Here is a 26,128-nt window from a genome sequence, read left to right as displayed (position 1 = left end):
ATCATATTCCAGCCGAGGAGAATCTGACGGGCTGGAACAGACACACACACACACACACACACACACACGTGTAAAACACTCCTCCTGCGGCCCCATGCAGCTGTGAGGCCCAGAGGCTCTCTCTCCCTCTCCCTCTCCCTCTCCCTCTCTCTCTCTCTCTCTCTCTCTCTCTCTGTCTGTCTCTCTCTCTCCCCTCGCCCGCCCTCCCTCGCTCTCTCTCCGTGTGTGTGTGTGAATCAGAGCGCTGCAGATCTGCTGTCGGGAGTCTCCGGCTGGCTAGGGGAATGTGTGGATCGCCACAACGGTTCTCGGTGTGGATTTAACCGTGTCTCTCGTGTGGATTACCGTTGGGATTGCGTTGGGAATACTGTCAGGGTCGTGCTGGTGAAATCGAGGATGTGTGTGTGTGTCACAGAAGCAGGAGGAACGTGTTTCTCGTCTACCTCGGGTGACCGTCTCCCGCTGGAATACCGGGATTAATCCGAGAGTTTCGGGATCATGAACTCCGGAGTGTCTGTGAACGAGGGAAACGAGGTGAGACTCGTTTGATGAAGGTCTGACTGCGACGCGCGGCTCTGAAACGGTGTGTGTGTCGTCTGACCGACACACACACACACACTTCTGATGTTGTTAAACTTGTTTGAGATCTTCATTTCAATATTTTAGCTTCTCTCTCATGTTAAATTCAGGATTAGATCGCGTTCGATCGCCCTCTTGCACCGGATATAAAACCGCTGAAATCACGTCACATGAACTTTTTATTGACAGAATCTATTAAATCTGCATTGAAATAATTAGGATGAACGTTCTCAAGAAAATAAAAAATAAAGTGAAAAGTGAATGTAAAATGCAAAATGTATTAATACACATTTTTATAGTTCGCTTAAATTTTCTAAAGTCAAAAGCTCTTGTCTCTTTAAAAGTATAATTAAAATGTAAATTATAAATTGCTTTTTCATTTAGATAATCCTTATAAATTAAATTAAAAACACCTTGAAACAGAAGTTATTTTGTTCAGCTATATTTGCAGCTCGCTGTTTTTTAAGCATCTTGCACCATGAGCTCCAAATTTTAAAGAATTTATTTATTTATTGGTTCCATGTTTTTTAATACACATTCTTATATTCAGTAAAGTTCTCAGCCTCAGTTCTAAAGCCTTTCATTGGATAGACTCGCTATATTTTTTTATTTATAAATTAAAATCTTGGGATGCGCCGATATGAAAATTTGTCCGATACCGATAATTATTTATATTTGAAATCCGATAACCGATATATCGGCTGATAAATCTAAATCCAAATTTATATATAAGTTTTGAGAGCCTGATTACAAAAACAAAAGTCTCACCATTTAAAATCCATGTCCCAAACACACAATTATAATATTCTGATGATAATGTTATGTAGCCGATATGACAGGCTTGGGTAAAAACATGAATGTAAAATAAAATGGTGTTGCCACACTTTCCAATGAAATAACGTGATTTTCCAGTTTAGAATGACGGAATAAGGATTTTATTAGGGATGCACGATATATCGGCCACCATATCGGTATCGGCTGATATCAGTTAATTTTTAATGTTATCATTATCGGCCCGATATGAAAATTTGTCTGATGTATTGTCCGATAAATAATGTATTATTTCCTTCAGCTGAGATGCTTCAGATGCGCACTGTTCAACATGATGATTATGAATTGCTTGAAATTATGAAAGGAAAATACAGTTCGGTGCAACATGTGCAGCGCAAGCCTGTCATATCGGCTACATAACATTATCATGAGAACATCATAATTGTGTGTTTGGGACGTGGATTTTACTGGTGAGACTTTTGTTTTTGTAATCAGGCTCTTAAAAATACATAGATTTATCAGATATATCGGTATCGGCTTTCAAATATTAAGAATTATCGGTTATCGGTATCGGCCAAAATTTTCATATCGGTTCATCCCTAGTTAATGCACATCTTGGCATTTACATCCAGTGTTTTTTTTAATGCAATATCCCAAAATGCACATAGTAATAGGTGAATGGAAGCATAGCCGCTGCCACCTTGAGTCAAAGCAAACGAAAAACAAATTTTCCACCATATTCCTATAATGACTTGTCGTGTGTTTTAAGAGCTGCCGTCGTTTGAGAGTCAGGCATATCCAGTCAAACCAAGATATATTCTGAAACTTTCAACATTTCTCACATTATCTCAGTTTATTCGCTATAGTTTAGAAAATGGTGATAAATATGAGCAGAACTCAGTGGATATTTGACTGGTTTTGTCCGTCCTTCTGTTAGACTCTCACACATGAATTATGTTGAATATCTGTCAGCTGTTAAATTTAACTACACAATTAGATAATACCAGTTTAGCTCAACCAGTGACCAAGCAATGCTTCATGTTGTTCAGTGTGTGTGTAAAAAGAGCATTAGCAGTTACAGAAAACACACTTCAGCAAAACATCATCAGCTCAAAGTGGAGGAATCATTTCTGGTCCCAGATGTTTATAAATGTTACTGGTATGAGGAATATTTGTGTATAATATCTCACAGTTTACTTTATTTTGCTCTCATCACTTACATAAATGAACTATAGTGTCCTGCACACACTAGTGAACAAATATCACAAAATATATCTGGTGTCTGAATAATCTTTGGTTTGACTGTAATCGAATCCCAACACCAAAAGCCACACTTAATAGGGAACACCTTTGATTTGGACCTGCTAGCGTAACATTTTAATTGTCCAAACACGTGTTTATCTGAGATGTGCTGAACAGCTGCCGCTTGTCAAGGAACGCAGTTTCTTACGGCCGAGGGAATAAAGGCTCGTGTTTAAGGATGTTCACAGATGTTTTCCGCTCGCATTGATCCTGAAGTGAGGAGTATAAGAGCACTTAAACAGCGTCTCAGGGGCTTTACCTGCTAAATGATTGTTTACTGCATGGCATCAGAGATAATTGTGAACTATCCCTCAGTTTGTTCAAGTGTTTTTAACAGTCTCACGTTCAGAACTTGGAGAATCAAGATATTTGATATTCTTAACCCTCTGGTGCTCTTCGTGCGTCGGTCAAAAATGACCGAATTTGTTTTTTGTTTTGTTTTGTTTTTTCAGTGAAATGATTGTACTATATTTTAGTTCGATAATGTTTTTTATTAAATATTTTGTATTTTTAGGGGATTGTATGGTACTACATTATATTTACGCTGTATTTAAAATCCATTTATTCACTTTTTGAGCATAGACCTGAAAATAAATTTCCAAATTAAACTGTGGTAAATCTCGAATGCTTTAGAGCGACAGACTGAAGTTGGATTTCTTTTCAAACACGACTCTTGCCAGATTATTGCTGAAGAGTGTTTTGCTGCGCAGGAATTCCTCTGTTCGGAGACGTGAGACAGACTTTGTTTCGGCAAACGGCCAGAAATAAGAGCATTGTTTTATAAGCACACTGTCTATTTTTATCTGTGTGTTGCCTCTTGACTCTGATGTAGTGTGTCTTCAGTTCTCTCGCTGTAGTGTGTGTTCAGGTCTCGCTGTAGTGTGTGTTCAGGTCTCGCTGTAGTGTGTGTTCAGGTCTCGCTGTAGTGTGTGTTCAGGTCTCGCTGTAGTGCGTGTTCAGGTCTCGCTGTAGTGTGTGTTCAGGTCTCTCTGTAGTGTGTGTTCAGGTCTCTCTGTAGTGTGTGTTCAGGTCTCTCTCTAGTGTGTGTTCAGGTCTCGCTGTAGTGTGTGTTCAGGTCTCTCTGTAGTGTGTGTTCAGGTCTCTCTGTAGTGTGTGTTCAGGTGACGCTGTAGTGTGTGTTCAGGTCTCTGTAGTGTGTGTTCAGGTCTCGCTGTAGTGTGTGTTCAGGTCTCGCTGTAGTGTGTGTTCAGGTCTCGCTGTAGTGTGTGTTCAGGTCTCGCTGTAGTGTGTGTTCAGGTCTCTCTGTAGTGTGTGTTCAGGTCTCTCTGTAGTGTGTGTTCAGGTCTCGCTGTAGTGTGTGTTCAGGTCTCGCTGTAGTGTGTGTTCAGGTCTCGCTGTAGTGTGTGTTCAGGTCTCTCTCTAGTGTTTTTTTTAGGTCTCTCTCTAGTGTGTGTTCAGGTCTCTCTGTAGTGTGTGTTCAGGTCTCTCTCTAGTGTGTGTTCAGGTCTCTCTGTAGTGTGTGTTCAGGTCTCGCTGTTGTGTGTGTTCAGGTCGCTGTAGTGTGTGTTCAGGTCTCGCTGTAGTGTGTGTTCAGGTCTCGCTGTAGTGTGTGTTCAGGTCTCGCTGTAGTGTGTGTTCAGGTCTCGCTGTAGTGTGTGTTCAGGTCTCTCTCTAGTGTGTGTTCAGGTCTCTCTCTAGTGTGTGTTCAGGTCTCTCTGTAGTGTGTGTTCAGGTCTCGCTGTTGTGTGTGTTCAGGTCTCGCTGTTGTGTGTGTTCAGGTCTCGCTGTAGTGTGTGTTCAGGTCTCGCTGTAGTGTGTGTTCAGGTCTCGCTGTAGTGTGTGTTCAGGTCTCGCTGTAGTGTGTGTTCAGGTCTCGCTGTAGTGTGTGTTCAGGTCTCTCTCTAGTGTGTGTTCAGGTCTCTCTGTAGTGTGTGTTCAGGTCTCTCTCTAGTGTGTGTTCAGGTCTCTCTGTAGTGTGTGTTCAGGTCTCTCTGTAGTGTGTGTTCAGCTCTCTCGCTGTAGTGTGTGTTCAGGTCTCTCTCTAGTGTGTGTTCAGGTCTCTCTCTAGTGTGTGTTCAGGTCTCTCTGTAGTGTGTGTTCAGGTCTCTCTGTAGTGTGTGTTCAGCTCTCTCTCTGTAGTGTGTGTTCAGGTCTCTCTCTAGTGTGTGTTCAGGTCTCTCTGTAGTGTGTGTTCAGGTCTCTCTGTTGTGTGTGTTCAGGTCTCGCTGTAGTGTGTGTTCAGGTCTCTCTCTAGTGTGTGTTCAGGTCTCTCTCTAGTGTGTGTTCAGGTCTCTCTGTAGTGTGTGTTCAGGTCTCTCTGTAGTGTGTGTTCAGCTCTCTCTGTAGTGTGTGTTCAGCTCTCTCGCTGTAGTGTGTGATCAGGTCTCGCTGTAGTGTGTGTTCAGGTCTCTCTGTAGTGTGTGTTCAGGTCTCTCTGTAGTGTGTGATCAGGTCTCGCTGTAGTGTGTGTTCAGGTCTCGCTGTAGTGTGTGATCAGGTCTCGCTGTAGTGTGTGTTCAGGTCTCGCTGTAGTGTGTGTTCAGGTCTCTGTAGTGTGTGTTCAGGTCTCTCTGTAGTGTGTGTTCAGGTCTCTCTGTAGTGTGTGTTCAGGTCTCTCTGTAGTGTGTGTTCAGGTCTCGCTGTAGTGTGTGTTCAGGTCTCTGTAGTGTGTGTTCAGGTCTCTCTGTAGTGTGTGTTCAGGTCTCTCTGTAGTGTGTGTTCAGGTCTCTGTAGTGTGTGTTCAGGTCTCTCTGTAGTGTGTGTTCAGGTCTCGCTGTAGTGTGTGTTCAGGTCTCGCTGTAGTGTGTGTTCAGGTCTCGCTGTAGTGTGTGTTCAGATCTCTGTAGTGTGTGTTCAGGTCTCGCTGTAGTGTGTGTTCAGATCTCTGTAGTGTGTGTTCAGGTCTCGCTGTAGTGTGTGTTCAGGTCTCTCTGTAGTGTGTGTTCAGCTCTCTCGCTGTAGTGCGTGTTCAGGTCTCGCTGTAGTGCGTGTTCAGGTCTCTCTGTAGTGTGTGTTCAGGTCTCTGTAGTGTGTGTTCAGGTCTCTCGCTGTAGTGTGTGTTCAGGTCTCTCTGTAGTGTGTGTTCAGGTGACGCTGTAGTGTGTGTTCAGGTCTCTCTGTAGTGTGTGTTCAGGTCTCGCTGTAGTGTGTGTTCAGGTCTCTCTGTAGTGTGTGTTCAGGTCTCGCTGTAGTGTGTGTTCAGGTCTCGCTGTAGTGTGTGTTCAGCTCTCTCGCTGTAGTGCGTGTTCAGGTCTCGCTGTAGTGCGTGTTCAGGTCTCTGTAGTGTGTGTTCAGGTCTCTCGCTGTAGTGTGTGTTCAGGTCTCTCTGTAGTGTGTGTTCAGGTGACGCTGTAGTGTGTGTTCAGGTCTCTCTGTAGTGTGTGTTCAGGTCTCGCTGTAGTGTGTGTTCAGGTCTCTCTGTAGTGTGTGTTCAGGTCTCTCGCTGTAGTGTGTGTTCAGGTCTCTCTGTAGTGTGTGTTCAGCTCTCTCGCTGTAGTGTGTGTTCAGCTCTCTCTGTAGTGTGTGTTCAGCTCTCTCGCTGTAGTGTGTGATCAGGTCTCTCTGTAGTGTGTGTTCAGCTCTCTCGCTGTAGTGTGTGTTCAGGTCTCTCTGTAGTGTGTGTTCAGCTCTCTCGCTGTAGTGCGTGTTCAGGTCTCGCTGTAGTGCGTGTTCAGGTCTCTCTGTAGTGTGTGTTCAGGTCTCTGTAGTGTGTGTTCAGGTCTCTCTGTAGTGTGTGTTCAGGTCTCTCGCTGTAGTGTGTGTTCAGGTGACGCTGTAGTGTGTGTTCAGGTCTCTCTGTAGTGTGTGTTCAGGTCTCGCTGTAGTGTGTGTTCAGGTCTCTCTGTAGTGTGTGTTCAGGTCTCTCTGTAGTGTGTGTTCAGGTCTCTGTAGTGTGTGTTCAGGTCTCGCTGTAGTGTGTGTTCAGGTCTCTCTGTAGTGTGTGTTCAGGTCTCGCTGTAGTGTGTGTTCAGGTCTCTCTGTAGTGTGTGTTCAGGTCTCGCTGTAGTGTGTGTTCAGGTCTCTCTGTAGTGTGTGTTCAGGTCTCTCGCTGTAGTGTGTGTTCAGGTCTCTCTGTAGTGTGTGTTCAGGTCTCTCGCTGTAGTGTGTGTTCAGCTCTCTCTGTAGTGTGTGTTCAGCTCTCTCGCTGTAGTGTGTGATCAGGTCTCGCTGTAGTGTGTGTTCAGGTCTCTCTGTAGTGTGTGTTCAGGTCTCGCTGTAGTGTGTGTTCAGGTCTCGCTGTAGTGTGTGTTCAGGTCTCTCTGTAGTGTGTGTTCAGGTCTCGCTGTAGTGTGTGTTCAGGTCTCTCGCTGTAGTGTGTGTTCAGGTCTCTCTGTAGTGTGTGTTCAGGTCTCTCTGTAGTGTGTGTTCAGGTCTCGCTGTAGTGTGTGTTCAGGTCTCTCGCTGTAGTGTGTGTTCAGGTCTCTCTGTAGTGTGTGTTCAGGTCTCTGTAGTGTGTGTTCAGGTCTCGCTGTAGTGTGTGTTCAGGTCTCTGGCTGTAGTGTGTGTTCAGGTCTCTGTAGGGTGTGTTCAGGTCTCTGGCTGTAGTGTGTGTTCAGGTCTCTGTAGTGTGTGTTCAGGTCTCTGTAGTGTGTGTTCAGGTCTCTGTAGTGTGTGTTCAGGTCTCTCGCTGTAGTGTGTGTTCAGGTCTCTCTGTAGTGTGTGTTCAGGTCTCTCTGTAGTGTGTGTTCAGGTCTCTCTGTAGTGTGTGTTCAGGTCTCTCTGTAGTGTGTGTTCAGGTCTCTCTCTAGTGTGTGTTCAGGTCTCTCTCTAGTGTGTGTTCAGGTCTCTCTCTAGTGTGTGTTCAGGTCTCGCTGTAGTGTGTGTTCAGGTCTCTCTCTAGTGTGTGTTCAGGTCTCTCTCTAGTGTGTGTTCAGGTCTCTCTGTAGTGTGTGTTCAGGTCTCTCTGTAGTGTGTGTTCAGGTCTCTCTGTAGTGTGTGTTCAGGTCTCGCTGTAGTGTGTGTTCAGGTCTCGCTGTAGTGTGTGTTCAGGTCTCTCTCTAGTGTGTTCAGGTCTCTCTGTAGTGTGTGTTCAGGTCTCTCTGTAGTGTGTGTTCAGGTCTCTCTGTAGTGTGTGTTCAGGTCTCTGTAGTGTGTGTTCAGGTCTCTCTGTAGTGTGTGTTCTGGTCTCTCTGTAGTGTGTGTTCAGGTCTCGCTGTAGTGTGTGTTCAGGTCTCGCTGTAGTGTGTGTTCAGGTCTCGCTGTAGTGTGTGTTCATGTCTCTGTAGTGTGTGTTCATGTCTCTGTAGTGTGTGTTCAGGTCTCGCTGTAGTGTGTGTTCAGGTCTCGCTGTAGTGTGTGTTCAGGTCTCGCTGTAGTGTGTGATCAGGTCTCGCTGTAGTGTGTGTTCAGGTCTCTGTAGTGTGTGTTCAGGTCTCTCTGTAGTGTGTGTTCAGGTCTCTGTAGTGTGTGTTCAGGTCTCGCTGTAGTGTGTGTTCAGGTCTCTCTGTAGTGTGTGTTCAGGTCTCGCTGTAGTGTGTGTTCAGATCTCTGTAGTGTGTGTTCAGGTCTCTCTGTAGTGTGTGTTCAGGTCTCTCTGTAGTGTGTGTTCAGGTCTCGCTGTAGTGTGTGTTCAGGTCTCGCTGTAGTGTGTGTTCAGGTCTCTCTGTAGTGTGTGTTCAGGTCTCTCTGTAGTGTGTGTTCAGGTCTCGCTGTAGTGTGTGTTCAGGTCTCGCTGTAGTGTGTGTTCAGGTCTCGCTGTAGTGTGTGTTCAGGTCTCGCTGTAGTGTGTGTTCAGGTCTCTGTAGTGTGTGTTCATGTCTCTGTAGTGTGTGTTCATGTCTCGCTGTAGTGTGTGTTCAGGTCTCGCTGTAGTGTGTGTTCAGGTCTCTCTGTAGTGTGTGTTCAGGTCTATCTGTAGTGTGTGTTCAGGTCTATCTGTAGTGTGTGTTCAGGTCTATCTGTAGTGTGTGTTCAGGTCTATCTGTAGTGTGTGTTCAGGTCTCTCTGTAGTGTGTGTTCAGGTCTCGCTGTAGTGTGTGTTCAGGTCTCGCTGTAGTGTGTGTTCAGGTCTCGCTGTAGTGTGTGTTCAGGTCTCTGTAGTGTGTGTTCATGTCTCTGTAGTGTGTGTTCATGTCTCGCTGTAGTGTGTGTTCAGGTCTCGCTGTAGTGTGTGTTTAGGTCTCTCTGTAGTGTGTGTTCAGGTCTCGCTGTAGTGTGTGTTCAGGTCTGGCTGTAGTGTGTGTTCAGGTCTCGCTGTAGTGTGTGTTCAGGTCTCGCTGTAGTGTGTGATCAGGTCTCGCTGTAGTGTGTGATCAGGTCTCGCTGTAGTGTGTGTTCAGGTCTCTCTGTAGTGTGTGTTCAGGTCTCGCTGTAGTGTGTGTTCAGGTCTCGCTGTTGTGTGTGTTCAGGTCTCGCTGTAGTGTGTGTTCAGCTCTCGCTGTAGTGTGTGTTCAGGTCTCGCTGTAGTGTGTGTTCAGGTCTCGCTGTAGTGTGTGTTCAGGTCTCTCTGTAGTGTGTGTTCAGGTCTCGCTGTAGTGTGTGTTCAGGTCTCGCTGTAGTGTGTGTTCAGGTCTCGCTGTAGTGTGTGTTCAGGTCTCGCTGTAGTGTGTGTTCAGGTCTCGCTGTAGTGTGTGTTCAGGTCTCGCTGTAGTGTGTGTTCAGGTCTCGCTGTAGTGTGTGTTCAGGTCTCGCTGTAGTGTGTGTTCAGGTCTCGCTGTAGTGTGTGATCAGGTCTCGCTGTAGTGTGTGATCAGGTCTCGCTGTAGTGTGTGTTCAGGTCTCGCTGTAGTGTGTGTTCAGGTCTCTCTGTAGTGTGTGATCAGGTCACGCTGTAGTGTGTGTTCAGGTCTCGCTGTAGTGTGTGTTCAGGTCTCGCTGTAGTGTGTGTTCAGGTCTCTCTGTAGTGTGTGATCAGGTCTCGCTGTAGTGTGTGATCAGGTCTCGCTGTAGTGTGTGTTCAGGTCTCGCTGTTGTGTGTGTTCAGGTCTCGCTGTAGTGTGTGTTCAGGTCTCGCTGTAGTGTGTGTTCAGGTCTCGCTGTAGTGTGTGTTCAGGTCTCTCTGTAGTGTGTGTTCAGGTCTCGCTGTAGTGTGTGTTCAGGTCTCGCTGTAGTGTGTGTTCAGGTCTCGCTGTAGTGTGTGTTCAGGTCTCGCTGTAGTGTGTGTTCAGGTCTCGCTGTAGTGTGTGTTCAGGTCTCGCTGTAGTGTGTGATCAGGTCTCGCTGTAGTGTGTGATCAGGTCTCGCTGTAGTGTGTGATCAGGTCTCGCTGTAGTGTGTGTTCAGGTCTCGCTGTAGTGTGTGATCAGGTCTCTCTGTAGTGTGTGATCAGGTCTCGCTGTAGTGTGTGTTCAGGTCTCGCTGTAGTGTGTGTTCAGGTCTCGCTGTAGTGTGTGATCAGGTCTCGCTGTAGTGTGTGTTCAGGTCTCTCTGTAGTGTGTGTTCAGGTCTCTCTGTAGTGTGTGTTCAGGTCTCGCTGTAGTGTGTGTTCAGGTCTCGCTGTAGTGTGTGTTCAGGTCTCTCTGTAGTGTGTGATCAGGTCTCGCTGTAGTGTGTGATCAGGTCACGCTGTAGTGTGTGTTCAGGTCTCGCTGTAGTGTGTGTTCAGGTCTCGCTGTAGTGTGTGTTCAGGTCTCTGTAGTGTGTGTTCAGGTCTCGCTGTAGTGTGTGTTCAGGTCTCGCTGTAGTGTGTGTTCAGGTCTCGCTGTAGTGTGTGATCAGGTCTCGCTGTAGTGTGTGTTCAGGTCTCGCTGTAGTGTGTGTTCAGGTCTCGCTGTAGTGTGTGTTCAGGTCTCGCTGTAGTGTGTGTTCAGGTCTCGCTGTAGTGTGTGTTCAGGTCTCGCTGTAGTGTGTGTTCAGGTCTCGCTGTAGTGTGTAATCAGGTCTCGTTATAGTGTGTTACTTTATTATTATTGTTATTATAAATGCTGTTTTAAATAAGTACTCGTTATTATTAAAATTACAAAATTTGTTATAATATAATATTAAAATAATCATAATTAATAATAATAATATTATTATGAATACAATTTTTTTTAAATAAATGCCGTGTTATTATTATTATTATTATTATTATTAATAGGAGAGATTAGCTTGGACTAATGTCAGTAGATGTAAAGCATCTCAGGATCTGTCGGAACAGAAGCGGAGACAGCTTGAGTTCTTCTCTGAGTCGCGGGTTCGGGTCACTAATGTTCTCAGATTTAGCGGGTTTGTAAAGCTTTCGCTCTGATCGATGTGAGGAGAGAGAGAGAGAGAGAGAGAGAGAGAGAGAGAGCTTGTGTTGTGTGTGACGGCCGAGACTGATTTATGACGAACTCACTCGAGAGGAAAACACTGCGATTTACAGGCCCTTCAACAATGAGCCAGTGTGGAGTATATGACACCAGCTTTTATCCTCTGCACATTTACAGCGTGCTTTATGAAGCCCTCGGGGTTCCACTGAGTACACAGCGCTTTATTATCGCACAGCAGCTCATTAGTTAATAACCTTAATGAATTGATGTGTGAAATCAATCATTGAGGGTTTATGCATTTGAAACTTCCTGCCACTGTCTTATTCTGAAAGCAAATGATTCATGCGTAGTCCGAGTGTGGCTCACTCTTCTGTTTATCATCTGCATCCGACGAATGCTCTGGTGAATCTGGCGTGAGGATATCTGAGGTTGTGTTGAGGATATCGACTGACAGAGGCGCTTATGTGGACTGCAGGTCAAATTGATGTCAGTGACACATTTTTGTCTCATTTTTAATATTTGGAGAGTGTGTGTGTGTGTGTGTGTGTGTGTGTGTGTGTGTGTGTGTGTGTGTGTGTGTGATACTGTGTGATACTGTGTGATACTGTGTGATACTGTGTGATACTGTGTGAGTGAGTGAGTGAGTGTGAGAGTGTGTGTGTGAGTGAGTGTCATTTTAGTGTCATTTTTAATATTTGGTGTATGAAACTCCTGGTGGAACTTCCCTGTTGGCGTCACTGAAACATCGATCGGCTGTTCCAGGAGTCGCTGTGCTGGTGTTTGCATGATGGACGATCAGAGGAACACTGATGCATGATGGGAATCTCTAGCGAGCGGCGCCACGATACTCGCCCAGAGTTTCCTCATGACTGTTCGTGGTGTAAAGGCATGACTGTGCAGTTCTGGCGAGTTTAAATAGATCTTTATGAAAGTTTTGACATCTCATCAGTGGTTCGACCGTAGTTTGCATGGTGAAATATTTTCATAAATCTTTAAATGAACCCTCATTTAAAATGCACCACTACAGCCTACAGTGCACTACAGTACTAACAATACAGTGTGTGTGAGTGTGAGAGATGACTGTGAGTGTGTGTGTATGTATGCGTGAGATAGGGAGTGTGTGTGTGTTCGTGTGCGCGTTTGTGAGAGAGTGTGCATGAGTGTGTGTGTGACTGTGAGTGTGTATATGTATGTGAGTGTGTGTGTGTTTTCGTGTGTGCGTTTGTGTGTGAATGAGTGTGTGTGACTGTGTGTATGTATGTGAGAGAGGGAGGGAGTGTGTGTGTGTGTTTTCGTGTGCGGTGTTGTGTAAGTAAGTGTGTATGAATGTGAATGAGACTGTGTGTGTGTGTGTGTGTTTTCATGTGCGTATGAGTGTGTGTGTGACTGCGTGCGTGACTGAGTGTGTATATGTATGTGAGTGTGTGTGTGTTTTCGTGTGTAAGAGAGTGTGTATGTATGAATGTGAATGAGACTGAGTGTGTGTGTATGTATGTGAGAGAGGGAGTGTGTGTGTGTGTTTTCATGTGCGTGTGTATGAGTGTGTGTGTGACTGCGTGCGTTTGTGTATGTGAGAGAGTGTGTATTAGTGTGTGTGTGACTGTGAGTGTGTTTGTGCTTGTGCGCGTGTTTGTGTGTGTGTTCGGTGTGTGTTTGTGTGTGAGATTGTGTACGAGTGTAAATGGGACTGTGTGTGTGTGTGACTTAGAGTGTGTGTGTGTGTGAGACGCTGAGGCCTCTGAGCGAGTGTGTACAGAGATAATTCACCTTTCACGGATCATTAAGCTGGAAAACGATCGTGTGAGCAACACCTTCATCTTCAGTCAGAATAAACCGAGTGTTTACGCTGCAGCCTCGGCTCATAAACACCTCCGCGCACAACACACTTTATTTCACACTCTCAGGTTTCATGGGGGAATTATATACACTCACCGGCCACTTTATTAGGTACCCCATGCTAGTAACGGGTTGGACCCCCTTTTGCCTTCAGAACTGCCTCAATTCTTCGTGGCATAGATTCAACAAGGTGCTGGAAGCATTCCTCAGGGAGTTTGGTCCATATTGACATGATGGCATCACACAGTTGCCGCAGATTTGTCGGCTGCACATCCATGATGCGAATCTCCCGTTCCACCACATCCCAAAGATGCTCTATTGGGTTGAGATCTGGTGACTGTGGAGGCCATTTTAGTACAGTGAACTCATTGTCATGTTCAAGAAACCAATTTGAAATGATTAGAGCTTTGTGACATGGTGGAAGTAGCCATCAGAGGATGGGTACATGGTGGCCATAAAGGGATGGACATGGTCAGAAACAATGCTCAGGTAGGCCGTGGCATTTAAACGATGCCCAATTGGCACTAAGGGGCCTAAAGTGTGCCAAGAAAACATCCCCCACACCATTACACCACCACCACCAGCCTGCACAGTGGTAACAAGGCATGATGGTTCCATGTTCTCATTCTGTTTACGCCAAATTCTGACTCTAACATCTGAATGTCTCAACAGAAATCGAGACTCATCAGACCAGGCAACATTTTTCCAGTCTTCAACTGTTCAATTTTGGTGAGCTCTCGCAAATTGTAGCCTCTTTTTCCTATTTGTAGTGGAGATGAGTGGTACCCGGTGGAGTCTTCTGCTGTTGTAGCCCATCCGCCTCAAGGTTGTGCGTGTTGTGGCTTCACAAATGCTTTGCTGCATACCTCGGTTGTAACGAGTGGTTATTTCAGTCATTGTTGCCCTTCTATCAGCTCGAACCAGTCTGGCCATTCTCCTCTGACCTCTGGCATCAACAAGGCATTTCCGCCCACAGAACTGCCGCTCACTGGATGTTTTTTCTTTTTCGGACCATTCTCTGTAAACCCTAGAGATGGTTGTGCGTGAAAATCCCAGTAGATTAGCAGTTTCTGAAATACTCAGACCAGCCCTTCTGGCACCAACAATCATGCCACGTTCAAAGTCACTCAAATCAACTTTCTTCCCCATACTGATGCTCGGTTTGAACTGCAGGAGATTGTCTTGACCATGTCTACATGCCTAAATGCACTGAGTTGCCGCCATGTGATTGGCTGCTTAGAAATTAAGTGTTAACGAGCAGTTGGACAGGTGTACCTAATAAAGTGGCCGGTGAGTGTATATATATATATATTTCCTACTTGGAGAAAGAGCTCCAAAAATGATATCTCAATTTTCTAGCATTTTGTTAATAATGATAATTAAACAATATTTTGCTTGCTAGGTTGATATTTCAAAAGAAATGATACTTTAAATATGAAATTAAAACGAGTGAGTCAACATGAGTCATTCATTCAACCGATTCATTTAAGCAGCTGATTCATTTGGGAGTCAAGTGACTCTGATTCACATGCTATACATCCTAAATATTATTTAAAGTAGTTTGTCCCAAAGCTTGTCTAATATTCTGCTACACATTCATAATTATGTACTTTCTCTTCACAAAAACAGACCATATGAATTAGGGGTGTAACGATACACAAACCTGACGGTTCGGTTCGTCCCACGGTTTTGAGGTCTCGGTTCGGTTCATTTCGGTGGGGTGGGGGGGTTTAGAAAGCTAAAATTGCTTTTATTTTTTATTAAACAGTGCTTTAATGAACAAATTGTGTCCTTGTCTTTAAATTAATTCAATTACAAGTAAACGTTTCTCAAGGATAACAAAATTATCTGCTAATGCTGTAAACTACAGCCCTTACTTGCACATTAGCCTACTATAACATTAAAGCTTAACAACAGAGCCTACTTTTAGCCTAAATGATATAATAATAATCAACACTCAAATAACAAATTGTATGAAAACATATAAAACAGCACATAAGGCAATTTTTGCATTAACATGTTTTTACTCTAATTTGTTATTTTTATATAATAATTTACACAGTTGCTGTTATTTTCATGACTACTATTTTAAACATACATTAAATAATCAAGATATCATAAACAGGTTAAGTAAAATATAATATATAGGCTAATATATAGCATTTATTTAGTGAAAGAGTTAGCAAACCAGCAAGCTGTGGACACTGAATGACTTGCCTGAGGTAAATATAAAAGCTACGTGAAAAACTAAGCGTTTTATTGACGTATTTCCGCTGTTGAAACACTGATTGAGTGTTTACACGAGTTATGATGGCTTTCAGTAAGTATACTGTATCTTTCAACATACCTTCGGGTGTCCATTCATGTTTATTCTGTAACTGAGGAAGAGATGATCGCGCTCCGCGCTGCCGCATGCATACAGTGATATCTGTCACGCCACATCTAAGAGCGCCAAAACGGCATTTATTGTTTGCATTTCGTGATCAAATAGACATAATTTGAAAGATTACACCTTGCTTATTATCAAAAGTAACAAAACACTGAGCTTATTGCGATTATATGTGGTTAATGGTGATTAGGCAACAGCCCTGTATTCGTTGTGTACACATAACACATGAGGTGTAATAAGCCGGGGCTGGGCGGGGCCGCAGGGGGCGGGGCGTGTTCGGTTCGCCATGAGAGTATCGCGATACGTATCGTGGGTGGTGTATCGCGGTTTTTCGGTTCGGTTCAAATATCGTTACACCCCTAATATGAATTGGGACTGTCAACTGTCTTTATGAAGAATGAGTCACTGAATCACTCACCCGATTCCTTCAAAACCCTTTTGCATTAATTCAGTAATAAAACACAGCTGTGTGAAGATGCACAACAGGGTAATAGTTCAGCTTAGACGTAAAATGAGGTAAATATCATATTTTCAGTGTGATATGCAAATTATATGCAAATAAGATTTAAAGGGTGACATTTTTCATGCAAATAAATGACTTAAATTTGAGTGTTTTAAACTTAACTCAATTTTATAACTTTCTTTTTTGTGCGATATGTATTGTCTAGGATAATATCGGAATTGCCCCTGTGTGAGTTTTGTTTTTTATATTTATATCATATGATATAATCTAATCAAGTCAACTGTATTTGAATAGCGTTTTATACTAGAGATGCATGATATATCGGCCACCATATCGGTTTCGGTTCATTTTTAATGTTATCGGCCTGATAAGTAAATGTGTCTGATATATTAAAGCCGATAAATAATGTATTGTTTCCTTCAGCTGAGACGCTTCAGATGCGCACTGTTCAACATGATGATTATGAATTGCTTGAAATATGATTGGAATCACTTCAAAAAAGGAAAATACAGTTCAGTGCAACATGTGCAGCGCAAGCCTGTCATATCGGCTACATAACATTATCATGAGAACATCATAATTGTGTGTTTGGGACGTGGATTTTAAATGGGGAGACTTTTGTTTTTGTAATCAGGCTCTCAAACTTATATAAAAATTTAGATTTAGATTTATCGGCCGATATATCGGTTATCGGCTTTCAAATATAATGATTCATCATTATCGGCCAAAATTTTCATATCGTTGCATCCCTACTTTATACAATATGATTGTATCAAAACAGTTTCACAATGACAAACGTTCATAATTGAGACCCTGGACCACAAAATTAGTCTCATTTTTTGAAATTGAGATTTATACATCATCTGAAAGCTGAATATATTTCAGGACAATATTGAACTGAGATACAACTATTTGGAAATCTGGAATCTGAGGGTGCAAAAAAAATCTAAACCTTGAGAAAATCGTCTTTAAAGTTGTGCATTTATGTTCGCGTTTTTGCTGCATCCACTCACAAAAAATATTTTTTAATACATTTACAGTTGGAAATTTACAAAATATCTTCATGGAACATGATCTTTACTTAATATCCTAATGATTTTTGGCATAAAGGAAAATCGATAATTTTGACCCATACATGTATTGTTAGCTATTGCCACAGATTCACCCGTGCGACTCGAGACTGGGTTTGTGGTCCAGGGTCACAATTAAGTAAACAAATAAAGTTTTGCTCTAAAAAGACAATAGTGTCATTATTCAGCTGAATTTATTTCAGATTTTGTTCTCATCCATTACTTTAAATTACATTTTTGACACAATATTGTCGTTTTTTGCTCTATTTCTCCTGTGTTTTGATTCCTTTACTCTTTCAGAAGATGCGTAAGAGCGCCCCCTACCGTATAACAGTGGAAATATGAATTAATAATCAGCATCTTGAAGGGATCGGGTGAGTCATTGATTCAGTGACTAATTTACAAAGAATGAATCAGCCGTTTGAACAAATCAGTATAGACTCACTCATTAAGCTGTGCCACCTACCGGCCATTTTAGTTTCATATTTATAGTCCCCCTGCTGTCAATAATTGTATCCCTTAACTCATCTGTGATCACCAAAATTACATTTTACCTTGAAAATTGAAAAATGTTTCTTTATGCCTTAAAGTATCTTGACTGTAACTCGACACCATTGTGTCATTTAGTATGCGCGGTTCTATGAATATGCAAATGAGCCCCGCCTCCACTCACTCACTCAGCTCAGAGATCCACTGGTTGACGATCACACGTTGATCTGATTGGTTACAAGGTCGTTTGTGACGTCAGAAACACCAGCGATTTCAAACCGTGTTTTTGAGACTGTCTTTGGTTCACTGCAGTTTTAAGGAGGAAATACTCAGCAATGCTGTCGACTTATGAACTTACACATGGTGTGTCTTAAAGCAGATTAAAAACACCACATACACACATAAACAACATTAAACGCTGGATTTTCACCACAGGGGGACTTTAAAAGTATCAGTTCGTTGATTTGAAATATCAAAGTGTCCCAAAAATGTATATTGTTTTATTTTATGACAATTTTGCACACTCTGATGTAAATTGTAATTGTGTACTTTGTGGTAACTGTGTATTTTCTGTATGAAACTGCACTGTTTAAAATATTTTCACTAGTGCTGGGCAACTATTAATCACATCCAAAATAAAAATAAAAGTTTGTGTTTACATAATATATGTGTGTGTGCTGTGTATAATTATTTTGTATATATAAATACACACATATGCATTAAGAAATATTTGCATGTTTATATATTTATACATCATTTATAGCCTATTATACATCAATATAAATACTTTTTTTTTTTTTTTTATATACGTACATTTTATTTTGGATGCGATTAATCGTTGCCCAGCACTAATTTTCACCTTTGATTTGGTCTGATCAGTGTTTATGAAGCTCACTGCAGTGTGTAGCGGTCCGAGATCAGTGGATAGTCAGTAGTCAGGCATGTGTAAGATCATTGCTCAGTCATGTGATCCTCCAGCTCCTGATGTTTCTGTAACTCTTATATTTGGCAGTATGTGGACGTTATGGGGCGATGTGTGAAGAGTGATGCTGTTCTACAGTGTGTCTAGTGTTGTACGTTTGAGGTGTCCAGCTGTTAATGAGCTTTATTTATGAACACAGACTTTGTGTTTCTCATTAGCGGAGAAGGCTCTGCCATTCCTGGTTTGATTAAAAACATGCTTTAGACACACACTTTAGAGGCGGCTCTACACAACAGGCCTTTGTAGTCACGGATAAATGTGGATTCGAATGACTTGAATCTTTGGATCTCGCTCTCGTGTTGTTTCTACAAAGCAAGGCTAATTGTATTCCGAGTTGCAGATGCTCTTGCTAATGACCGGAGGAACTGGTTTTGAAGGATCCGAGTGTGTAAATGTTTGTGCTGTGATATGGAAACGGTCCTCTGTGCTGTTGTTGTTGGTGTGTGTGAGGCGTGTTCGACCTTGAGCCGATCTGGGCTCCCGTTGGGTGGAGATCCTTTTCCTGATGGGAATCTCAGAGCGTTCACATCCTGACGACATTCCCAACGGGAACCAATAGTTTGCGATGAGGAAGGGAGGAGGTGACTAGCAAGTACAATATTTGACATATAGAATCAGGCTATTTATTAATTATATACATTGCACGTTCTGAGCTTTTATAAGCATTAGGGATGCAATTTACATAAAATCCTGTAATCGATCGTTGTTTAAATTAACGAGAACCTAAGTGGGGATTTAATTATGTTACTCAACAACCACTTGAATAAATATATATATAGCTTGTTGTTTATGTGTGTATGTGGTGTTATTAATACGCTTTAAGACACACCATGTGTAAGTTCATAAGTCGACAGCATTGCTGAGTATTTCCTCCTTAAAACTGCAGTGAACCAAAGACAGTCTCAAACACACGGTTTGAAATCGCTGGTGTTTCTGACGTCACAAACGACCTTGTAACCAATCAGATCAACGTGTGATCGTCAACCAGTGGATCTCTGAGCTGAGGGAGTGAGTGGAGGCGGGGCTCATTTGCATATTCATAGACCCGCGCATACTAAATGAGGTGAGGGTGTCGAGTTACATTAAGGCATGACATTTTTTTTCTAGGGAAAAAAACGTTTAAATATGTAATTTTGATGATTTTTAAGGGATAAAATGATTGACTACAGGGCTTTTAAATTTGCTAAGTGCTCTATCTTCATAATGTGTAAAAGTAACTGCTTTACATGAAAGTTTTGGTTTGTAACTTTGCGAAACATTAGTGAACTAGCCGAGGATGATATATCTTTATTTCGAGCTGAACAAGCAAACACAACGTAAGATCGCGGAGTGACATTGACAGGCTAAAGCAATCGGATCATGACACGGGGTTTTCCAACGTCAGAAAGCTTTTTAAACCACTTACTACAATTGATCATGTTTATTGTGAGTTAATCTGTTACGGGAATAGTTTTCTCGCTATAGATTTATATTATAACTGTGGCATGTTGTACACATTTTCTTAATGTTACGTCTGCTGTTTTTCATAACAAATGGTGTAAATAAAAAAAAATAAAGTCAACAGTGGCTCAAGTTTAGTAATGAGGAGCCATCAATGATCTTACCTGTAATTACAGGAGAAACTGGAGAAATGAGAATATGGTGCAAAAGTTAATTTATTTCAGTAATTCAACTTAAAAGCTGAAACTAATATATTATATAGACTCATTACATGCAAAGTGAGATATTTCAAGCCTTTATTTGTTATAATTGTGATGATTATGTCTTACAGTTTATGAAAACCCCAAATTCAAAATTAGAATATTGTGAAAAGGTTTTCATATCTGTAAACCATAATCATCACAATTATAACAAATAAAGGCTTGAAATATCTCACTTTGCATGTAATGAGTCTATATAATATATTAGTTTCACCTTTTAAGTTGAATTACTGAAATAAATCAACTTTTGCACCATATTCTCATTTTTCCAGTTTCACCTGTATAATCTTATTGTAACATATTCTAAAACTCAACAATTACAAGAATTATGGTACTCGTTCATCATAGGCAGTTCCAGTTCAAAATATATCCATGTAATAGCCTCCAAACACTATGCAAATATCATACATAAATATATAGTGCATCTATACATTTCTGGATCTATGGTTTTAATTTTTTTTATATATATATTTGAATATAACAAACCAGCGAATGCATCTCACGAGGAAGCGTGCACTGTTGCACCAGGACTGTTTTCTCCAGCGTGTTGACCTCGGGTCACGACCTTTGACCTCTGGCTCAGCGTGTGTTTCTGAGATCTGAGAGATGTTTAGCTGCAGGAACACGAGTCTGGAAGCTCCACATGTGACACACGGGCCAATAAACTCAATTACCGACAATTTTTGTCTCTAAACAATTCGCATTTTTGCAATGCCTTGTGGGAACGAAAGTGAATCACACACTTTATTAGGCATCTCTGTCATGATGCCATGTGTGTTCTTTCAACTTGAATTTGTCAGGAAAACTCGCCCAGTTTTACTCTCCTTAATAGATTTTTTAATTTTGAGATTGTGAACTTATAATAACATTGACTTGGACGAGTGACTGAAGTTGAAACCTGTAAGATTTAAAAAAATTTTTAATAAGTTCTGCTCACCAAGGCTGCGTTTATTTCATCAAAAATACACAAAAAACTGTGAAATATTATTCTAATGTAAAATAATTGTTGTCTATGTGAATATACAGTAAAGTGTAATTTATTCCTGTGATTTTCAGCATCATTACTCCAGTCTTCAGTGTCACATGATCCTTCAGAAATCACTCTAATATGAGGATCTGATGCTCAAGAAACATTTATGATTATTATCAGTGTTGAACAGTTTTTGATTTTTCATGATTCTTTGATGAATAGAAAGTTCAGAAGAACAGCATTTATTTGAAATATAATCTTTTGTAACATTATAAATGTCTTTACTGTCACGTTTGATCAATTTAATGCATCCTCTCTCTCACACACACACACACACTCACACACACACTCACAGACACACACACACACACACACACACACACACACGCAGAGACGATCCCTCCCTATCCTGACAGGAAGGAAAGCCCAGCGTAAACATCTAAAGGAAACGTCTAAAACTCACACACACGCACACACACACTTCATTTCTGCCTTTAACATGCAAACCGAGACTCAAAGCAGATGTTGATCAGACCTCACGAGAGACACGTCATATCAGAGACACAATCAGAGGTGAGCGTTCAGGAGAGGTGTGTGTGTGTGTGTGTGTGTGTGTGTGTGTGAGTGAGTGTGTTTGAGTAGGTGGGTGGCAGAAATGATTCCCAGGAATCTCTGACATGTTGACAGGCAGCAGGGTAAAGTGTGTGTGTGTGTGTGTGTGTGTGTGTTCATGATCCGCTAGCAGCTGCTCGACTTCTGACTGTTTCCTGACAGACATTTCAAAGTGCCTGTTATTATTATATAACCGCTTGTTAGTCATTCCCAAATTTAATGTCTTGCGTAATATCTCATATTGGCAGGATGAGACTCGTATGCAGGAGTGTGTGTGTGTGTGTGTTACAGTGTTTATTGGTGATCACTATCTATATATATCATCTACACTACCATTCAAACGTTTGGGGTTATTGGCACTTTATTACTAATGCAAGTGTCGAAAAGTGCAAGAAGCCACTGTATGTTTTTAATAGAGGACATAAGAAGTGTGTGTGTGTGTGTCAAGTCATTGAAGAACATGTGCATATTAACCAAAAAATGTCATGCATTTATCTAGGTTAACTGAAGTTTACAGATGTGATGGTGGAAATGAAACGCATTATAAGAGTGAATTGCTGGTGTGTGTGTGTGTGTGTGCCGGCGTGATTTAAGGGTTATCGGTGTGTGTGAAGCGCTGAGTGAGAGATTGAGTCTCAGACCTGCTTTCACACGCATTAATGATCCGCTTCAGACTTAATGAAATGAAACCGAACCTAATGGATTAGAAACTAGTAAACCCGAGTCAGCGCTGAGCACTGGTGTGTGGTTGTGGGTCTATACTGGTTTTGCTGTGATTGCGATACACAGTTCAGGACAAACCCGTGTTTAATGTTGTCTAGGTTTTCATGCTCTTTTGTGCTCTAAAATATAGTTCAGGGGGTTTAAGCATCTCAATAGTATGGAAGCTTGTTTCTGCCACAGAATGAAATATAAAAAAGGTAATTGTGACTATTTGTTTTGCAATTCTGACTTGAATTGACTAAAATTGCGAGATATAAAGTCTGAATTTCAAGTTTATTTCTTGCAATTCTGATGTTATATCTCGAAATTCTGACTATATCTCGCAATTCTGACTTTATATCACAATTCTTACTTTATATCACAATTCTGACTTTATATCTCGCAATTCTGACTATATCTCGCAATTCTGACTATATCTCGCAATTCTGACTATATATCTCGCAATTCTGACTTTATATCTCGCAATTCTGACTATATCTCGCAATTCTGACTTTATATCTCGCAATTCTGACTATATCTCGCAATTCTGACTATATCTCGCAATTCTGACTATATCTCGCAATTCTGACTATATATCTCGCAATTCTGACTTTATATCTCGCAATTCTGACTTTATATCACACAATTCTGACTTTATATCTCGCAATTCTGACTTTATATCTCGCAATTCTGACTTTATATCGCAATTCTGACTTTATATCACACAATTCTGACTATCTCGCAATTCTGACTTTATATCTCGCAATTCTGACTTTATATCGCAATTCTGACTTTATATCTTGAAATTTTGACTTTATATCACAATTCTGACTATCTCGCAATTCTGACTATATCTCGCAATTCTGATATTATATCTCGCAATTCTGACTATATCTCGCAATTCTGACTTTATATCTCGCAATTCTGACTTTATATCTCGCAATTCTGACTTTATATCTCGCAATTCTGACGTTATATTCTCGCAATTTTGACTTTATATCTCGTAATTTTGACTATCTCACAATTCTAACGTTATATCTCGCAATTCTGACTTTATATCACACAATTCTGACTTTATATCTCGCAATTCTGATATTATATCTCGAAATTCTGACTATATCACACAATTCTGACTTTATATCTCGCAATTCTGACTTTATATCTCGCAATTCTGACTTTATTTCAAAATTCTAACTTTATATCTCGCAATTCTGACTTTATATCACGCAATTCTGACTTTATATCTCGCAATTCTGACTTTATATCTCGCAATTCTGACTTTATATCGCAATTCTGACTTTATATCTTGAAATTTTGACTTTATATCACAATTCTGACTATATCTCGCAATTCTGACTATATCGCAATTCTGACTATATCTCGCAATTCTGATATTATATCTCGAAATTCTGACTATATCTCGCAATTCTGACTTTATATCTCGCAATTCTGACGTTATATTCTCGCAATTTTGACTTTATATCTCGTAATTTTGACTCTCACAATTCTAACGTTATATCTCGCAATTCTGACATTATATCTCGAAATTCTGACTTTATATCTCGCAATTCTGACTTTATTTCACAATTCTAACTTTATATCTTGCAATTCTGACTATATCTCGCAATTCTAACTTTATATCTTGCAATTCTGACTATATCTCGCAATTCTAACGTTATATCTCACAATTCTTTCTGACTTTATATCTCACAATTCTGACTATATCTCGCAATTCTAACTTTATATCGCAATTCTGACTATATCTCGTAATTCTGACTTTATAACTCGCAATTCTGACTTTATATCTCACAATTCTGACTTTATATCTCGCAATTCTGACTATCTCGCAATTTTAACTTTATATCTCGCAATTCTAACGTTATATCTCACAATTCTGACTTTATATCTCGCAATTCTGACTATATCTCGCAATTCTGACTTTATATCTCGCAATTCTGACTATATCTCGCAATTCTGACTATATCTCGCAATTCTAACGTTATATCTCACAATTCTGACTTTATATATCACAATTCTGACTATATCTCGCAATTCTAACTTTATATCACAATTCTGACTATATCTCGTAATTCTGACTTTATAACTCGCAATTCTGACTTTATATCTTGCAATTCTGACTTTATATCTCACAATTCTGACTTTATAACTCGCAATTCTGAGAAACTAAGTCAGAATTTCGAGACATAAACTTGCAATTGTGAGAGAAAAAGTCGCAATATTCTCAAATGTTTTATTCTGTGGCGGAAACAAGCTTCCATACAATCGAGCGTGTTCTGTAAGTAAAAACATTGATTTCGTGTGTGTGTGTGTGTGTGTGTGTGTGTGAGTGTGAGTGAGTGTCACATCTGTCATTTAAAGATTCACTCAGCCTGGTGTGTGTGTGTGTGTAATCTGCTAATGCCGAGACGCTCGTGCACGGTCAGATCTGATGTATGTGAGTGAGTGTGTGTGTGTGTGTGTGTTTGTGAGAATGCGCGTGTGTGTGAGTGACACATCTGTCATTTAAAGATTCACTCAGCCTGGTGTGTGTGTGTGTGTGTATAATCTGCTAATGCCGAGACGCTCGTGCGCGGTCAGATCTGACCGTACGTCAGTGTCAGTTCTCTAGGGGTCGTGACGAGGTTAAAAGTATCGAGTGCACAGCGTCTCCTCGTTAATGGAGATCATTGGAGTCATGCGACACACACGACATCTTTATTACTGAACCTACAGGGGAACCACACACACACACACACACACACACAGACACAAGAACACACACACACAGCAGCTCATTTGCATTTAAAGGGACAGACACACACACACACACAAGCTCTTGAAGCTCCGCCCCCTGTGCCGGGAGCAGCAGCTCATTTGCATTTAAAGGGACACACACAAAAACGGCGTGTTTTTGCTCAGCCTCAAAGAGTGACAATTTTAACATGATATATAACAATATCTGTGGGGTATTTGAGCTAAAACTTCACACACACACTCTGGGGACATCAGAGACTTATTTCTCATCTTGTGAAAAGGGCCTTATAGGAGCCCTTTAAAAAAATATTGCCTCTTAAAAAGTGCATGGATTGAGTGATTGAGGACTTGAGGGAAAGTCCTGTGAAGTTTCTCAGCTCTAAACACATGCGGCCCGTAATGTGTTCAATTAGCCTGATGTTGAATGGCCCTCTTGTGAGTCGCTCGCTCTCTGGCCGCCGGCCGGCCGGCACTAACTCGATTAGAGAGATGAAGCGTGATGTTCTGTGGAGCGAGAGCTGGGAAACACAGACTCTCTCGTCTCGTTTCTCCTGTCCTTTTACTCTTGATATGAGGAACCGTCTCGAAGCGTTCGATCGAGCTGATGTTGGTTTTCCTGACAACATGAAGATTTCCTGCTGCTTTGTGAAGAACAAACTTCATGTGTCTGTTTTTTTGTGTGTTTTTTTTAAATGAATGATTTTTTGCGATACCTAAATGGTGTCTTTTACAGATTTAACTGGTGCTTAGATAATTGAAGAGGACAGGATAATATTCTTCTTGTATGTATTTTAAATTATTAGTTAATTTCATTTAGTTAACCTAGTATTTGAAAATATTATATTGTACTTGTAAATGCAGCTTTTTTGAATCAGAATAATATATATATGTATATGTATATGATGTGTGTGTGTGTGTGTGTATATACACTCACCGGCCACTTTATTAGGTACCCCATGCTAGTAACGGGTTGGACCCCCTTTTGCCTTCAGAACTGCCTCAATTCTTCGTGGCATAGATTCAACAAGGTGCTGGAAGCATTCCTCAGGGAGTTTGGTCCATATTGACATGATGGCATCACACAGTTGCCGCAGATTTGTCGGCTGCACATCCATGATGCGAATCTCCCGTTCCACCACATCCCAAAGATGCTCTATTGGGTTGAGATCTGGTGACTGTGGAGGCCATTTTAGTACAGTGAACTCATTGTCATGTTCAAGAAACCAATTTGAAATGATTAGAGCTTTGTGACATGGTGGAAGTAGCCATCAGAGGATGGGTACATGGTGGCCATAAAGGGATGGACATGGTCAGAAACAATGCTCAGGTAGGCCGTGGCATTTAAACGATGCCCAATTGGCACTAAGGGGCCTAAAG

At 41.4% G+C, this 26,128-nt stretch overlaps 1 protein-coding gene across 2 annotated transcripts in view; it reads left to right on the top strand.

The window, feature by feature from the left end:
• Positions 1-211: 211 nt before the first annotated feature.
• Positions 212-26,128, top strand: part of mcc (MCC regulator of WNT signaling pathway) — a 90,498-nt gene continuing 64,581 nt past the window's right edge. For both annotated transcript variants that reach the window (XM_056266682.1, XM_056266681.1), the window contains exon 1: positions 212-534. In XM_056266682.1, coding sequence (XP_056122657.1) covers positions 499-534 — 36 coding nt within the window. In that variant the 5' untranslated portion in view covers positions 212-498. The remainder of the gene's footprint in view (positions 535-26,128) is intronic.

Source organism: Rhinichthys klamathensis, unplaced genomic scaffold, assembly GCF_029890125.1.
Source record: "Rhinichthys klamathensis goyatoka isolate OS25496 unplaced genomic scaffold, OSU_Roscu_1.1 h1tg000252l_1, whole genome shotgun sequence".
In the NCBI taxonomy this organism is placed as follows: domain Eukaryota; kingdom Metazoa; phylum Chordata; class Actinopteri; order Cypriniformes; family Leuciscidae; genus Rhinichthys; species Rhinichthys klamathensis.
The sequence above is the reverse complement of the archived record's forward strand: the minus strand, read 5'-3'. Positions and strand labels throughout refer to the sequence as shown.